The following is a 17,728-nucleotide window of genomic DNA, read 5'->3' on the forward strand; positions in this document are numbered from 1 at the left end:
GCGCTACTAGCTAATAGTGCTTCGTCAGGATTTCTTCAAAGCTTTGTTAAAAATACACCTTTCTGGAGTTGAAATAGATCATTGGTTTTCAAACTCACTCCTTTAGGATCCACTGTCCTGGATATTTCAGGTATTCCCCTGCCTCCACCTGCCTGACTTTAATAAATGAGTGATGCGTGATGTTGGCATGCTGGAGCAGAGACATCTAAAACCTGCAGGACAGTGGGTACTGAGGACCCAGTTAAAAATATTGAAACACATTTTCTGGGTCATGGAAAGCTTTTGGACTGAAATCTTGAATTATGTTTTTATGCAAAGCACATATCACTATCCCACTGCTAAATAGGTTCCCATTAAAAGCGTAAAATTTCTCATTATCTATAAAATTCTTTAAAAATGGTAATGGCTGTTGGTTGCATTTATTATCCAAAGAAAAGCTTAACATACATTCCCTTTGTCCTCAAAGAGCAACCTAATACAAAAGTTTTTATCCAAGCCATTATTCTTAGATTTCTTGTTATCACTTTATTTATCTATCTTTCTTGGATTCATTTCTTGCTTAGGCTGATGTTTCTGTCTGCGGAAACCATTAAATTATGCTACTTCAGAGTAGAAACATGAAAAAACTTCCCAAAACCGTACAGTCTTCATTACCAACACATTTCAACGCTAATGGAACATTAAACCATTTGGGTCCTTAGTTGGTTTATGCCATAAGTGCCTGAAACCTATAGGAGTTTGGGATGTCTGATTCTGTAGATATGAAAAATGATCATGAACCATCTTGTGTCATTTACACTACATTGGCTTCATGCTTTTTATCACATGTATTCCTCATTTATGTATATTTGAGCTAAATATGCAAAATGTCTCAAGAAACTATGTGGTAAATATAGACGGATACTCCATTCTGCTTGATATTTCTTATATTTTATCTTAGTAATAATAATGCACCAAAAATAAATATTTAGTAATCTAAGGAAAATCTCGTTGAATTTGAATACAGTAATATCACATTTATTACAGTACCTAAATTCAATAACCTTAAATATTTTATGGATAAATAAACAAAGACCAACGGTTTTTAGGCATTCTTATATAAATTCTGAGGAGTTCTGCTTAAAGCAAACATGATTAATTTCTTGGAGAGCTACAATGTTACATTAGACTAATAAAAAATAAACTGGGAATACAGAAATTTAGATTAAAAGATTTGTATATTTAATACCTGCTTAAAGTTTATTATTTTGATTAAAAAAATACAATTGATCTGACAAAGATGCCTCATTGGAACACATATTCTAATTTATTGATTTCAATTCAGAAATTTGTTATTTATTGCTGTGCCTTTTTATGCTGTTTTTCAGGGGCTGATCGTGCAGCTTTAGTGATGAAGTTTAACTTGTTCAAGCAACAAACGACGCCCATGGTCGCAGCCAAACCAACGGGGGCCAGTGACTTGACTGTTACTCCAGCCCCCGTAGCGTTAGTCTCTGCTGAGAACTCCACGGAGCCAGTCAACAAGAACGATGCCTTTGATGAGATCAAAAACAAGTTCCTGAATGAAATCGACAAGATCCCACGTGAGTGCCTGGCAAAAGCCAAAACTGTTATCGACGTGGCTCTCAACAATTATTTTGGAATTAGATTTTCTCTTTTGCTGCAGGCATCATCAGTCCCATAATGTCTTTATTTGGTATTGATCACTGGCTGCTCTTCCTAATGGCAAGGAAATCTAATTTTCCTCCAATCTAATTGCTAACCTTCCACCTCTCACTAAATCCATGTGGCCTTGGGCATGACATGAAGCAGGCTAAATTATCATTCAGTCAGACTTCAGAGTATGTGCTTCTCATTTTTGTTTTTTAATGGGGCTGTTCCATCTATGAACTGGTCTGTGTTCTCCTCAGTGCCATCCTGGGCCATCATTGCCATTGCCGTGGTCGCTGCTTTACTGATTCTAACGTGTTGCTTCTGCATCATCAAGAAATGCTGTTGCAAGAAGAAGAAAAACAAGAAGGGCAAGAAAGGAAAGGGTGACATGGGAATGAAGAACTTGAAAGGAGGCGAGGTATGTTTCACTGGCACAGGTTGAGTCCCAGCTAAGAAAATCTATATTGGCCCTTTAAATGAGCCACAAATATATTTGACCCTTTCATGACTCTATTAGCTAATGTCTGTTGGGTTTAATGAGAGGCACTATAGTAAAACAAAGATAGACATTATGAGTCATAGAAATGACTCTGCTAATTTATTATACTTCTTACTGATTAGAGTCTAACAAGGTTTTTTAACTTGTTTTTCCCTAACCCAGTCAAGAGTGTTTTTTCACAGATTTTGATAACACTGTTTGTCATTCATAATTATTTGTTTCATTTTCTCTTTCTTTCTCTGTTTATTCAATGTACTTGTGATAAATGTTATCGTTGCACTCTCTTTCATGTGGGCTTTGGGGTTTGAGAACAAAATGACAGGGTTCTTGGTTACACAGCCTCTTTTATGATTGTTTCTTTTACACTCAATAAACAGTCATTATCAGAAATTACTAGATTTCACACTTCTGTTACTTTAGGTTTCATTTTATGTTTTTGTGATGGAAAAACAGTAAAAATGCAGGTATTAAGAAAAAAAAAAAAAACACTAAAAGCACATAATTGTGCCAATAAGGAGGCTTTCCCATCTGTCATTTTCCTCACTCTCTGCAGAGCAGCTTACTGCATTTGCTGTGATTACCCTTCTTTGGTGTCTGCTGTGAGTTCAATCTCTTCCTTTGTCTCTGCTCTCCTCCTTCCTGCTTTGTGTCTTATGTGTGCTCCGTGTATCTTGACTGTGGTGGACTTCTCTGTCTACGGTAGGTCTGACAGCACGCGGCACCCCTCTCTGGCCGCTCTGTGTAAGCACAGACCAGGGCAGGGTGGGGACGGTGCTGGAGGGGGGTGGGGCTGGGCTGGGCTTGGAGGGGTTTGATTGCAATGTTGATGACAATGATTGCTTTGGCTTCCCTAGTTTATTGCAAGTTTTGGTGCTGCAGGTGCTTGAGGACTCTTTGGGAGTATTTAGGTTGCTTTGCAGAATCCACTTAACTGTTATGCTGCACCAACTACCATGTCTTGAATATCCAAGGATTGCAGTTTTTTTTTATTAAATGAAAAAAACAACAACGTTTTTTTTTAATGCTATATGGTTTGAAGTGAACATGAAACTCATCCTATGGTTAAGCCTTTGAATGTTGAGCGCACTGAGCAACTCACTAGAGATCACTAACATGCATGTGCAAGGGGTATGCTGGGTATTTGTCAAATAACACTTGTAATGTAATTTAACAAAAAGCTTGGAGCGGGCTACGGCAAAAACAGAAATTAACTTCAGAGCTCAGGGACAACAGATGACTTACCAACTATTCGTCTGTAGATTGACTCAGGTGTAAAATTTTGTCTATGATACCTTGGATGTGAAAACAAGCTCCTATTTAGCTGATGAAAACATCTGTGACTCTTGACAAAGACCAGCATATGCCCTTGCAGTAGGTTACCATTGAATGGCCACAACTTGACTTGAGAGTAACTTTCCTGGATGACCCATGCTGCTGACATAATAGGTTACGGTCACCAATAACCCCCCCCCCCTTCCTAAAGTCCTTGGGTCTCACTGGAGAGATATGGTGACCCTGAATGCGTGCCTGAATTAGTAATGAACAGAGGCCTGATTCAGCTAAGTGGAAAGCTGGAAGTCAGCTGTCTGTTTCCTTTGACAGTTTGCCTGCAAACCCTAAAACTGAGCTTTTTTTTACTCAGCAAAAGGCATTCATTCAGACACACTGTATCTGCATCTCTGAGGTCCCAGATAAATTATGAAACGAAATAAAACGTATGCATATATGTAGCATGATACCTCCATGTTTTTATTATGCTATATTTAGGACATAGATAAATACTTTTCTCGACCCCTAAACAAGGTATGTTGCAGTTATTGACTATTTATTGCTCAGATTTCATTCAGCAAAGCATTAACATTTGCCATCAGAAATAAACCTGGATCTTGCATTATGTGGCCTGGCATGCTCGAATGAAAAGTAATAGCGCAACATAGCCACAGAATGCAACATAAAATGATGCAGAATGAGAATATTTTTATGAATGTATGTGTGTGTGTTTAAGAGAGAGAGGGCGAGAGATAAATATATAGAGAGAGTGGGTTTAGCATGCTGGAGAGTCTGCATGTCAGCATTTGTTTGGGGGTGTTGTGTGTAAGCAGTTCTAAAGTGGTTATGTTCATTTTTTTAATTTGTGAGTGTCTGCCATGTATTTTTTCCTAGCTCATTATTGGGCAGCTGGAGCTTTCGGTTTCATGAAGAAAGGTTTTCGATATATATTCTTTTATTTTACAGTGGTTCATACTAACTTGATGTATGCTAAATAACTTTAAGTAAAAAAGAGCACTGATGCCTGACGTGTGCACGATAATACATACCGGTATATCTATTTAACTTTGAGTCCCTGATTTCTTAAGCCTAATCAAGACAGGCATGATGATTAAAAAAAAATAAAATTACCAAATAATAAATCCATCAATTCAAAAATATCTTCAGATGACTTTTTAAATCATTGACTTAAATAGATAATAAATAAAGCCACTCTAAGAGCAATAAACTAGAAAAGCAAAGACATCAATAAATGACCAAAGTCATTATAATTTCTTGATATAAATAAAAGCCTGTCTTTTTCCTTCCATTATTGTAAAAAAAGATAAATAATAAATCATCAAGAATATTGGACATTTTTACATCTCAGATGTTGAAATTGTACATAATGGTGTTTTTTAATGTAAAAAAAAAAAAAAAAAAAGAAAAGTAAAAACCAATAGCCTGATAAACGTGTTTGGATTCTGTTATAGCATTTATTCTGCTTTGGGACCCCACCAAAAAAACTGTTATATTACATCTGACCTACATGAAATCAAGTTTAAGTTTTCTGGCATCATTTCCTGTTTATTTGCCAACAGGTTACAATGGTTAAAAAAAAATGTCATGTAAAAAGGCTTCAAAAACATTATACCACATTATATATCCACATGAAGTATAGTAAAAAAAAACTAAATTTACAGTAATATTACTATACCAAGGCATTTTTCCAAAAAATATTAAAAAGACAGCATTGAAAATGGTAAGAGAGGCTACTAAGAGCCAGCAAGGAACAATGAAGAAACTGTAGGAGGTTTTGGCACTATTTCTTTTCCCAAGGAAAACCTCAAGGTCTGCTCAAAAAATGCTCAAAAATTTGAGTTTTTTATAGAAAAAGAGAATCATTCTGTTCTTATCATAAAACATTTTAATGGTTCCTACAGTTTAAACTAAATTGGGCTTTATGAGCCAGAAATTTAACAAAACATCTCATCTCAAAATGAATAGAAATAATGAATATAAAAGAAGTACAAAATGCAACACTGACAAGGAATGTTTAATGCAATTGATTTGAGTTGATGCAGAACTAAATTATCTTTATCAATGTGAATATAAAGTAAAAGTCCCACCTGGATGCTATTTTTTACCTGTTGAGTAAGGCAAGGCAAGTTTATTTGTATAGTACAATTCAGTAAACTGAGAATACAAAGTGCTTTACATGAATTAGATAATAAAAAAGAAGAAAAATAAAAGCTTGATTAAGGAGTTGTGGCATATTTACCAGCATTGAGCTATACATTTCTTAGATGTATTTTAAATTTGACCTTTAATATATCCATCCACCATAAATTAGTGTTGTAGTAAAATCTGAAACCTTGCATTGCTTTGGTGTAAAGAGCTTTAAACATTAATCTACTCATTTTCAGTCTTAGCACCAAAAAAAGGTATAAAAATATCTTCCCTTCAATTTTTGGATATAAGTGAACATAGCCTTTGAAACAAATGTTCATACTCACTACAAAACATACTAGAATGGAAATGCAGCTCTAACCTAAATTCGTTGTTCTCTTTGGTAAGAATTAACTGAATTTTATTTACAAGTTGTCAAGTTAGAACTTTGTCATAGTAAAGAATTTGAGTTGAGTAAATGTAAGTAAATTACTGTTTACCAGTTGAAAAAATGCATTTAAGCTGGAGCTGTATTCTCTCTTTGGTGTACTACTGCACAGATGGATAAGTGAATTTCAGGCGTCATGTTTCTCAAGAGTCTTAAACTCTTGTTTTTATTGTATCAAACTGTTTTATAAGGTTGTTTGCTTCTTGTCCACCTCTTCTACATGCACCATTGTGATCTAGTCCTTTAAAATATCCACCACAGGCTGAAGTGTTTCTACGTACAACAATTTATAGTGAGGGAAAATAAGTGGCTTAGATTTGACATCCCTGTAACATGAAAAACCAAAAAAACGGCAAATGGTGTCACCCAGGAAAGAGTCAAATCAAGTCAGGTTGCAACCGTGGTCATCGATGAACAGTTTGCACTTATAGCACTGGGGTAAGTTGAAGGTAGGTGCTGTGACTAACCTGACTGCTGACGCCTAAGGTTAGATGGTCAGCTCAACCACTCTTTCAGTGCCATCTTCTCACTCTATTTTTTGCCATCTATCAAACTTCTATCATTGCAGAAACCCCAGGATGATGATGATGAGGAAGACGATATTGAGCCAGGCCTAACAGGAGATGAGAAAGAGGAGGAGGTGAAGGAGAAGGAAAAGCTTGGGAAACTGCAGTACTCCATTGATTATGATTTCCAGGAAAACAAGGCAAGGAATGCAACTATGTGTTTTTTTTGGCTCAAACCACTGTTCTTTTCTAAAGTATAAAATACCCTTGTGAACACCTCCGCTTTAAACTTAAAATAAACATATTTAATGCATTTCATACACATACTATATTACACAACATTGCATAATTTCAAGAAAACATTACAATGTTTTTTCTACTTTTTTACAAATGAAAAAACAAAACAAAAACAAAAGTTGTGTGGGAGCTTAAACCAAAGTTAAAACATGAAGAGGTACCTCAAACCGACAAAAAACTAAAATCCAGAAGTGTAGACCCTCTAAAGTTAAATTCAAATTCAATTTAATTAAAATATACTTTATTAATCCAAAAGGGAAATTAAATGTAGCATTAACTGCTATTGTATTTCGTATCCTAGTACTGTAGGTGATGATTGCTGTAGGCAGGATGGATCTTCTGTAGTGGTCTGTCTTGCACCGTATCTGGAGAAGCCTCTTACTAAAGACATTCTGTAGTTTTAACTGTGACTTTCTGGTACCACAAAGCTGGATTCACTCTTAGTGAGGCTAGTCGCTCTAGCTAATGTTTTCTGAATCGGAAAACTGCTCAGCGGGAAGGCTAAGTGAGCTGAATCTAAAGCTCCGCCCAGCAGCCAATCAGCTGTTTAGGAAACAATTATGTGCACTTTCATCTAAGACCTGATTTGATTCTGGGGAAGAAAAAAAAATAAATAAAAACAACATAACAATAAAACAAATAAAGATAAATATATAACATTTATTATATAAAATAAAATAATAGAGTTACTGCTAGTCATAATTACTATTTCAGATATCAAAAATGAATACCTGAAATAGTAAATGAAAAAATGTCAAAGGGGCCACTTAAAATTTGTAAAGATTTCTAGGTTTATTCTTACCAGTACAATTATATTTTTGGCATCCTGAAATAAAATTTTTGCTGGCAGAAATTTAATTTAGGATATCTATATGTACATTTCTGGCTAGTAGGAATGGTGTTTTGACCAGGAAGAATGTTATTTTACAGATCAACAAAAGGAACAATAGAGAGGACAGCGATTATAATAAATGTCAAAACGGCCTGCCTTAAGAATTTCCTACCAAACTGTACACGAAAAAGAAATTTCCCATTTTTACCAAAAGCAACCAAGAACAAATCATGGGGGTAAGAAATATTACAGTTGGATAAATAAAAAAAAAACTCTTAGGCTTAAACATTTTACTGTGTTTAATGCATAAACACATTAAAACAAATTCCAATGCTATTTCCTCACTAAGTGCATTGTTAAGGAGCCCTGAATTGAATATGAATTTGAGTAATCTGGATTTTAGCAGCTGTGACAGAAAACTGCCCTCCTCCAACGTTCTGTTCACTTCAAGCAATTGATCCATGTATAATGTCATTGGACAGAAAAAGAGTAGCATTGCCAACACTAGTATCAACTTTGATTAGGACGTTTACTCACACATCCATCAGTTTCCCAGCAACACCTGAATTCCTTCACAGCTTTAGCTCACGCTTCAGTGAATGCCAATGTTCATGCTGTATTTTGAGCACTATTTGAATCTTAACCCTCTTGGAATCAAATATATTTTTGCATTTTTTATGACTAGATCTTAGACTTGATTATTTTCAGCACTCTGCTGGGAGGTGCCAACTGGCTTAGCCCAATGCTTCTTTTTACCGCCTGCATGCATGCGCAGTATTGTAGCTTCAGTCAAGCTCTGTTGTTAATATAGATACACCAGAAGGATTTAATTTATTGAATACCGAGCAAAAACAAACCTTAAAACACAAAAATAGAATTATCTGTCAATTGACAGTATAAAGTGTTGCATTTATTTTAAGGAAACATAATTTGTTTTTATGGATCTTTCAACCATATTTATTGGAGTGGTTTACGTAAGAAAGTTCTGACGACAATAGGCATCATTTTAGAATAATTTACATTAGAGAAACATTTAGAGAAAAAACGTATTTTAAAAACATGTTTTTCTTTTTCTATGGGTTTTTTGTTTTAGAGTGATGCTTGCTGAGCACTTTCTTAGAGACAATGTGACAGGATAAGAAACTCCAATATCTGCAGGGTGCTCTTAGTCCTTTAGAGAAGTGTCTCCTCTGCATCAGAATAAGCCAGCTCAGTTGGTTCGGCCATCTGATCAATGTCAGATGCTGCATCATTGATGCAAGTTTACCATTACTATTTCTAACATAAAGTATTCATGGATCAGGGTTTTTAATGTTCCGTTTTTGTGTCTGCTTCTTTCTCCTCTAAACCTCAGTCGACCTCTCACACCTAGCCTGGTTCTGTTTGAGGTTTCTTCTTGTTAAAAGCGGGTTTTTCCTCTCTGCTGTTGCTGCGTGCATAATCAGTGTGAGCGATTGATTTGGAGTCAGTGAACTGCTGCAATGAACTGGGTTTTCTCAGACACAAAACTTTTAACAAATCTGTATGATTTGATTGAATTGCTTCTGCAAAGTACATTTAGATGATGTGTTGTGAACTAGTGTTGGAATCAAATGAGTTGGATATTCTTGGTGCACCTTACCTTAGGAGTTTACTGGGCACATCCTACTAGGAGGAGATCCCGAGACAGAGCTACTTTATGTTGTGGGCAATAAGAATTTCCCTTCTCAACAGGACCTGTTTTTCATGGGATGATATCTAGGATAAGCTGAAGACAATGTTTCGATAGGCAGAGAGGTACATGTAGATGTGCAAAAATGTGAGCTAATTTCTGCTTAGAAAATTTAGCTCTAAAGGTGGCTCTGTTGAAATATCTGTAAATATTTTCATATTTCATATTAGCATCTATAATATATTTTACTGACATGATGTTTCACTCCTCAGCTTACAGTAGGAATTCTACAAGCAGCTGACCTCATCTCCATGGACAGTGGAGGCACTTCAGACCCTTACGTCAGGGTCTTCGTCTTACCTGACAAGAAGAAGAAGTTTGACACAAAAGTACATAAGAAAACCCTCAACCCAGTCTTCAATGAGACGTTCACTTTTAAGGTAAGCTTAAAGTGACTTGAGGCCCCTCATCAATCATTTTGTGCAAATGAATCCTGCACATTAATTGATTTGATTAGTTAGCATGTCTTATAAAAAAATGTAATTCCCCCTCTCCTTATCTACCTGATGCAGGATATTTAGATTCTGTCTTCCTTTACAGTTTGACTTTTGTCCCACTGTGATAAAAGAAGCATTGATATTGAACATGTCTTACAAAAGATATTCTGAAAGGGAATCATTTAAAAGGAGAGGCTCACCTTGGGGGCACCTTGTCTGCTGACACAGCTCTGTACAAAATAATTTAAAATTTTTAAAAGCCAGTCAAAGTCAGACAGTCCTAGTGAGGCAGCCATGTATTTGTATGCAGCTAAATAAATCTAAGCAGACAAAATGTTACATAAAAAAAATAAAAATGTAAAGTTCTATAAGAGCTTTTTTTTTGTATTTTTAAAATGTAACTAATTGAACTGAATAAAGTCATTGAGCTCTTGCTTTCATTTAATTGGGATTACTAAATGAAAATCCTCAACTCTCAGTCCAGTGACAAACCATAGTGTAGACAGTGAATATAAAAAGGATAATATTGCTAAATTTAAGCTTAATAAATGTGCTAGAAAGTATATAAAAACTTGTTGTATTTGATTTTAATCACTAAAATAAGACTTACTGCTAATTTTCAGATACCGTTCACTGAAATGGGAGGGAAGACCCTGGTGATGGCTGTCTATGACTTTGACCGCTTCTCAAAACATGACATCATTGGAGAGATTAAGATACCCATGAACACTCTGGACCTTGCAAAACCAATCGAAGAGTGGAGAGACCTGGACAGTGCTGATCAAGAAGAGGTAATTTCTGCTTCCCTAGCACTCAGCTAAAAAACGCCATATAAAGAGCAAGCACAGTTAAAAGATATTGGGAACATGATGAAACTATCAACATTTTTTGTCAATATTTACAGAAAGTACAACTGATAGTTTTATTTTTTGCACAAAGACTGAAATATTTCGCATCCTTTTTCTTGTAATTTTCATAATTATTGCTTACAGATGCTAAAATATCAGTATGGGTTTCAAACTAGCTTTTAAAATTATATACCGGTATATGTTTTCCGAGTGGGATGGTGACTACATTCCACATTCAACATCCGAAGCCGAAAAAAGAAGACATTCATCACAATGATGAGTGAACAGTATACACACTGCTGATGAGGTTTAAAGAAGTACATGTGTTCTGCCAGGGATGCATATTTATGTTAGTTAGAGTTTTAAAGAAAAGTGCTGCTGGTTTTTTATACTTTTAAAACAATCCATTTCCTTCTGTGATTCTGGTTTGATGTCTGTTATGCTACACTGCTCAGTGAATAACTATCCACCTTGTTATGTGGAGCTGTCACTGAGCCATTTCACGCTGCACTCTTAAAAACCATGAGAGGCACATTTTAATCCCAGAAACTGCCCCTCCCGAACCATCTTAAAAAGAACAATGATGTTGTAGCTTTTTCAGTCCTGAAGAATTTTTCAAGCAGTCCAAAAAAGCAAATTAGATGTCATACAGAACAATTTATTTCATGAGTGTAATTTGTCTAATCTCCCTTTACTAAGTCTAAGTTTCTACTCTCTTTGCTCCCTCTTCTAGCCAGAGAAGCTTGGTGATATTTGCATCTCTTTACGTTATGTCCCAACTGCCGGCAAACTCACCATCTGCATCCTGGAGGCTAAAAATCTAAAGAAAATGGATGTTGGGGGACTATCAGGTGGGTTAGTTTCCAGAAACAGAATTGAGCATCATATGTATATCCTCTAGATCCACATCTTACCCTGTATTACTGTAGAGTCCTGATTAAAAGGACCTTCTGGTTGCACCTAGACTGCAGAACGTTAATGTGACCAGTCATCAATTTTGTGCAGCTCTGCTCACGTGCTACAGCTGCAGTGCTCACCAATCCTTCACCAGGCATCCTGCTTTTGAAGTGGCTCCATCTGTTGGCACATTACAGTAGCACTACCCTGTTTTGAATGAGCAAAGAGTGTTCCTAATTGTCATCTTGTGAATTTGTCTTATATCTGTTTGTCAGATCCCTATGTAAAAATTAACCTTCTTCAAAATGGAAAGAGGCTGAAGAAGAAGAAGACGACAGTGAAGAAAAATACCTTGAATCCATATTACAATGAGTCCTTCAGCTTTGAGATTCCTCTTGAGCAAATGCAGGTATGTTTAAACATGTCTAGGTTTTTTAGAAATGTACACAGTAATACACTTAATGTAATACTAAGATTTTCAAGTTTGTCTAAAAAAGGACTTTAAGAATGTAACTTCAAAATTCAAATACATACTCATGTAAAAGTATAAATCCAGACATGTAGTGACCTGCAAAAAGATGTATATCTCTTGAACGTTTATGACATTTTTTCACAATCATCAGTTTACCGGGTTGTAATGCTCTCTACCTTTTTCCTCAGAAAATTCAAGCCGTCATCACAGTGCTGGATTATGACAAGATTGGCAAGAATGACGCCATTGGGAAGATCTGGGTGGGAAGCAAGGCCACAGGGGCCGGGCTGAAACACTGGTCCGACATGCTGGCCAATCCCCGTCGCCCGATTGCTCAGTGGCATCCGTTGCAGCCAGAGGAAGAGGTGGATGCCTCCTTAGCAGCGCTGAATGCCAAGAAGTAAATTAAAAAAAAAAAAAACTCCCACCACCTGCCCCCACACCTTCCTACCTGTGCATTTCCCATCGTTTCATCTACATCCCACATATTAATGTATGTTTCCGAATGACAACCAATCTACTCCCTTCAGCACATTTCTGTCCCACAGCCATCATCTTAAAAGATCCAAAACACATTTGACATGATGGGAAATCTAGTTTAAAAAATTGTATTCTAATAACTCATGTCACTAAGAAAAGAAGACAAGTCGCAGGATGGACAGATACTCAGTTATGTTTGTTTTAGATCTATTTTTATATTGGACTTATGGTTCCATTATTAAGCTTACAGAGTAGACTATAGTAAGAGTGTTATATGGGTATTTGGTGATTTAGAGGGATAACATATTGATTCATACTATACTTCTCACCTGTTTTCCCTTTAGTGACACAGTTTGCTTAGAATAGTGCTTAACAATATAATGCTTTATACTGCCATATGATAGAGAAACAACACAAGCAGGTCCATTCCGTAGGTGTTTTTTGCACCATGTCCCACACCTGCCAGTTATCTTCTTAGATGATTCTGTTAGTTGGAAGTACATTCCTAGATTTGGGTGGCAAAGTAGGGATTAAGTCCAGTTACCCAAAAGCACTGCCTTTTCAGATTATTTAACCTTCCACTCATCTTCTCAAGACAACTGAGAGGAAAACTTCATGCCTTTCTTTTCTAAACGGGTTCTCTTCTTATAAGTTACACAATGTGATGAGAGAAAAAAAAATCTATTTCTTAAGAGTTCTAGTGACCTTAGGCTTATGACTGATGTTAGTTCTACTACAAATCATTGAGTTGAATAGTGAGTATGACAGATAATTTGCAAAAGAAAAGAAACAAAACAAGTGTGCTTGTGTATTTTACATTGTATTTTAAAAAAAGCACCGTCTGTCATCCACACTACAAAAAAGTTTGGAAACACCAGAGTGGCTATTAAAAGAGAGACAAATCCCAACCACCGCTGACATATTAAAAAGGTGTCGATTACTGCCTACAGCCCTTGACTTCCCCATCCCAACACCTCTGATTCTGTATCTCACTTGTTCAGTGTTACTGCCATTAGTCATGGACTTGACACAAGGGTTTTTACTTCAAAGGAATCCCTATAACCGTCTTACAGTCATAAAGGAGACAAGCCTTCCAAGTAACAAAATAAGCAATTTTCAACTACCAGGGACGCCTTCCAGTTAAAGGTGTTGTTCTCTTTATTTTTATTTGGATTATTCTATTATTTCTTCTACTTAATGATTTAGTTCAACTTCAAACACTTGTATTCCTTGAGCACTTTAATTCCTAACTTTTTTGTGTATATATGCTCAAAAGTCAGAGCTTTAACAGTTTAGGGATGTTCATTTTGTTGCTTTTGCTTCTGCTTACTTTGGTCTCAGTGTGTATGTGTGTGTTTACATTGTTTGGTTTATGATCATTTCACATGATTGCAAAAAGTCTGGTCTGGGAAAAAAAATGCACAGATCCATGTGTATTTTATGCACAGCTTACCAAACTATTGATTATAAATTGCACTAGTAAGTATTGATATGTCTGACACTGTTCTTTAAAGTGTGTTTTTCCTTTTCCTGAGTGATCAAATGTAATGAAATGTATTCTTTCTGTGGCACATACTTACAGCTCGCCTCTTATAAATGAAAGGAAAAAGAAACACATTTGAGTTCAGTGCTGCTTCACAGAATGAACTAGTGCAGTATAGAGAGCCAAAGCCTGCGCCAGGTTACCTCAAATGTAGTTCTTACTAATTTCAAAAGCATTATTCATAACAACCTCTCTCAAAAAAGTGAGTTCAGTTTTCTATATCTTATTTTGAGCTTTAGCATCCACAAACACAAACACAAAAACCCCAACAAATTAATTCAATCTTTCAATCTTTTATTCAATCAGGAATTTTATTTAGATTTTCCAGTACCATAAAAGAACATTAGCATTTAATAATATAACTTTTTATTTTTTTGCGTACCCAGATTTTTTACATCTTTTGTCATTTGAACTCTGTCAGATTTCATATCCTCAATTTTCCAGAGCTTCAAGTACTGTGTGCCAAGAATTCGTTTCTGAGAGATATTCATAGGCCCTGTGACAAGCATTAAAACGTATAGGACTTTAGTATCAGCTTTACTACAATATCTGTAGATTTTTTTGTCATACTTAGCACTTTAGCCTACAAAAATATAGAGATGGTGGCTTTGTTTTACAGAAAATACCTATAAGCTGTGGCTGAATAACAAAAAGTAAGTTGTTTTCTGCAGAAAATTTTACTCTTGTTGGAGTATTTGCCAGAACAGTGAAGCACCAATACAGACAGAAACGCCAGTGATTCATGATTTCCTTTTATTTGGACAGATAAGAATAAGTATTGGACAGATAACTATACTTTAAAGGTGCAACACTCATTTTATCCTTTGTTTTTTTAAATTATGATATTTTTTTTTTATCTTTAAGAGTTTTGTACAATAGAAACACTTTAAGATGTTAACCAGATGCTCTGCATTGTGTTTTTTGTTAGGTTGTTGGCCTGTAGCAGTAAGCAGAGTGACACAATGGTAGTTGTTGACAAGTTTATATGGGAGTGTACCATCAACAGCCTTGAAGATTATACACAGTTGGCTTTTAAAACAAATCCTACTGTTATGGCAATTATACATGAAAGGTTTAAACAATAGTTATTTTTTACGGGCAGAAAACAAATAAGTATTTCAGTGTAGCTACCTGTATTATATTATACTACCCTAATCATGATACTATATGCAATGCTCCTTTGAGGTACCCTCTGCACAGGATCTTATTAACAAATACTTTTTTACTGATTGTTTGAAGTTACAAATGAAATTGAGATCCTTTGGCTCTTTATATTCGCACATTGAAATTCTGAGACAAGTTTTTTAGGGTAATTGTCGGTTTGCAACAGTTACTGCTCTATTAAAGCCAATCACCCCTCAATAAACTTTTTAGCCAATCAAAGGCCTAATAGGTTTTGGTGAGCGTTATGCTTTCTCACCAGGAAACATCCAGTTAGCTGTGTGCAATTTATAGCAAATGCAGTTAAAGTTTTTGATGTTGCATCTTTTTGCTGAAATTGTTTTTCTTTTCTTTCTTATGTAAGTCTTTTTTTAAAAACAAGACCAAATTTCTGTTTGTCATCTTGCACAAATCCTTCTTTTTGAAGCAACACTAAAGAAAAAGGCAACATGGAAGCAATCAAGCAACTCATTGATGTGTAGTTTTGCCTATATACATAGCTCATACACATTGATACTGCATGTTTATAAGAACTACTGTACATAAGAGCATGTTTTAGAGACAAAGCAAAAATATCTTGTGTACGTTAAATGGGTGTCATTTGCCATTTTAATAACACAGCAAACTGAAAAAAGATGCACTGTATATTTTCTAAATAGAACAAAGTGTGTATTTATTTTCCACGAGGGTCATTGGAGAGAATGTCATGCAGATATTAGAGTACTATTACAAATAGGAATCTTTCCACGCCTGAAAACTTTTAAGCAAGTGTGTCGTCCAGTGCTGTGCGTGAGTTCATGTAGGAAGAAAAATGTAGCCGCATGCTTGTTACGTAAAACCCTGTGCTCAGAGGTTTTTGTTTGGTGCAATTTTTTTTGCCATTTATTTTATTATTGTACCTTTTGAAATATTAGCATTAAGTTCATTTTTTTATTATACTACAGTTTATATTTTTTATTCAAGAAAATATGTTCTATGTATGTTTTTATTTGAAGCAGAGGGTCTCCAAGTCTGCTGGAAGATTTCTTTCCTTTTTTTTTTTCTTGTAACAAAGATTTAAATCGATGTTACTCAGAAAATGCTCATTTCAATAAATAAATAAAATTATTCTAGGAGTTATTTATGCCAGCACTAACCAAAGCGGAAGTCTTTGAACCATAATCAATTTTAGGCTGCATTTTCAGGGCTAAACTGTGAATGAGCCCTAAACACTGATCACAAATCACTTGGAGACCTCTCTTTTTTCTTTGTTATTGTTGCTATACATTTTAATTAGAATATTATTTTTCTCTTTCTGTTTAACCAACCTGATACCTGTTACAGATTGTGTCTCTTTTACTCTGTTAATATACAGTAGGTGTACTTGTGAACAAAATAAATTAATAAGATAAAAACTAAAAGCCATAAAACTGAAGCACTAACTCTTTAGAGCCTAGCTGAATAGCTAGAGTTTATTTATGAGGGAAGAAGAATCTGACGTCTTCATTTTTTCATAATTGACGTTCCTTCTTACAGCATTCCACTGTATATGTGAGCGTGGAGAACAGCTGCAAGATTAAGAGATTGAGTACGTCTTTTGGTTTTTTTTTTACTTTTAGAGTGGCTGATGTGATATTTTCTTTGCTTATCTTACAGGATTGTGTTTGTCAATATTTTATTTGCAAAAATAAATATTAAAATATATTACTGTATTAGGTTTTTGGTAATATAGCTAAAACTATATTTATGGGAGTCTGTGATATATAAAGCTGAGTGAAAATATTAAGGAACCTGAGTCAGAGTTCTAGTTCCCTTTCCTCCTGTTTTGGAGAATGTACCTACTCATAAGAATCAAATATCAATAATAAAACACACTCTAACATTCTTTAGACACTTATTACAGCTTCTTTTTTTAATCAACTGCTCTTCTTAAAATAATGATTTAAAAACAATCACAATGAACCTGTTTAATGTAGGATTTAAGGATAAGTCCCTCTGACAAAACTATGCATATGTTTGTTCTCTATGCTTTTGTTTACGATATCAAACTTTACTTTCTTGCCCTGAGTTATATAGGATGACCTCACACATTTGTACACTAAATGCAAGGTTGGATCAGACAATGTCTTTAAATGAGGACACAGACATATGCCGATGCCGCTCAATTAGAAAAGCAACATTTATAACAGCATTCCTTTTTATTAAAATATTTTATGATTAGTAAAAGGTTATTTAGAAAATTATCCACCCCAAACCTTATTTGCTATGTTAGGCATTACATATTTATATCGGCTTGGACCTAAGGAATGTTAACATTGCAATATATGAAATATGGCTAATTAGAATTTTTTTTTTCTTTTTTTTCTTAAACCCAAAATGATTTGAAAAGTTAGAAGCTGGATCTGAATCTCCTTGACAAGGAGTCTAAAGCTTCCTTCTCCAGGGTCAATTTTGGCTGTTTGGCCCTTTCACATTGGCTCCAAATAACTTTCAACAAATATTTCAAATAAATATGTAAGATTATAAATGAATATAAACTTGTGTATAT

The 17,728-nt window shown here is 35.2% G+C and overlaps 1 protein-coding gene across 4 annotated transcripts in view; it reads left to right on the forward strand.

The window, feature by feature from the left end:
• Window positions 1-17,089, forward strand: part of LOC107083922 (synaptotagmin-2-like) — a 90,774-nt gene extending 73,685 nt beyond the window's left edge. For 3 of the 4 annotated variants that reach the window (XM_015373489.1, XM_015373488.1, XM_015373490.1), the window contains 8 exons: window positions 1,368-1,583; window positions 1,911-2,071; window positions 6,586-6,723; window positions 9,576-9,743; window positions 10,424-10,591; window positions 11,382-11,499; window positions 11,821-11,954; window positions 12,206-17,089. In XM_015373489.1, the coding sequence (XP_015228975.1) occupies window positions 1,391-1,583; window positions 1,911-2,071; window positions 6,586-6,723; window positions 9,576-9,743; window positions 10,424-10,591; window positions 11,382-11,499; window positions 11,821-11,954; window positions 12,206-12,421 (1,296 nt within the window). In that variant the 5' untranslated portion in view covers window positions 1,368-1,390 and the 3' untranslated portion in view covers window positions 12,422-17,089. The remainder of the gene's footprint in view (window positions 1-1,367; window positions 1,584-1,910; window positions 2,072-6,585; window positions 6,724-9,575; window positions 9,744-10,423; window positions 10,592-11,381; window positions 11,500-11,820; window positions 11,955-12,205) is intronic. The other variant, XM_015373491.1, reaches the window with a different exon arrangement.
• The last annotated feature ends 639 nt before the right edge of the window (window positions 17,090-17,728 follow it).

The sequence above is a fragment of the Cyprinodon variegatus genome, unplaced genomic scaffold (assembly GCF_000732505.1).
Source record: "Cyprinodon variegatus isolate N-32 unplaced genomic scaffold, C_variegatus-1.0 Scaffold87, whole genome shotgun sequence".
Classification (NCBI taxonomy): Eukaryota; Metazoa; Chordata; class Actinopteri; order Cyprinodontiformes; family Cyprinodontidae; genus Cyprinodon; species Cyprinodon variegatus.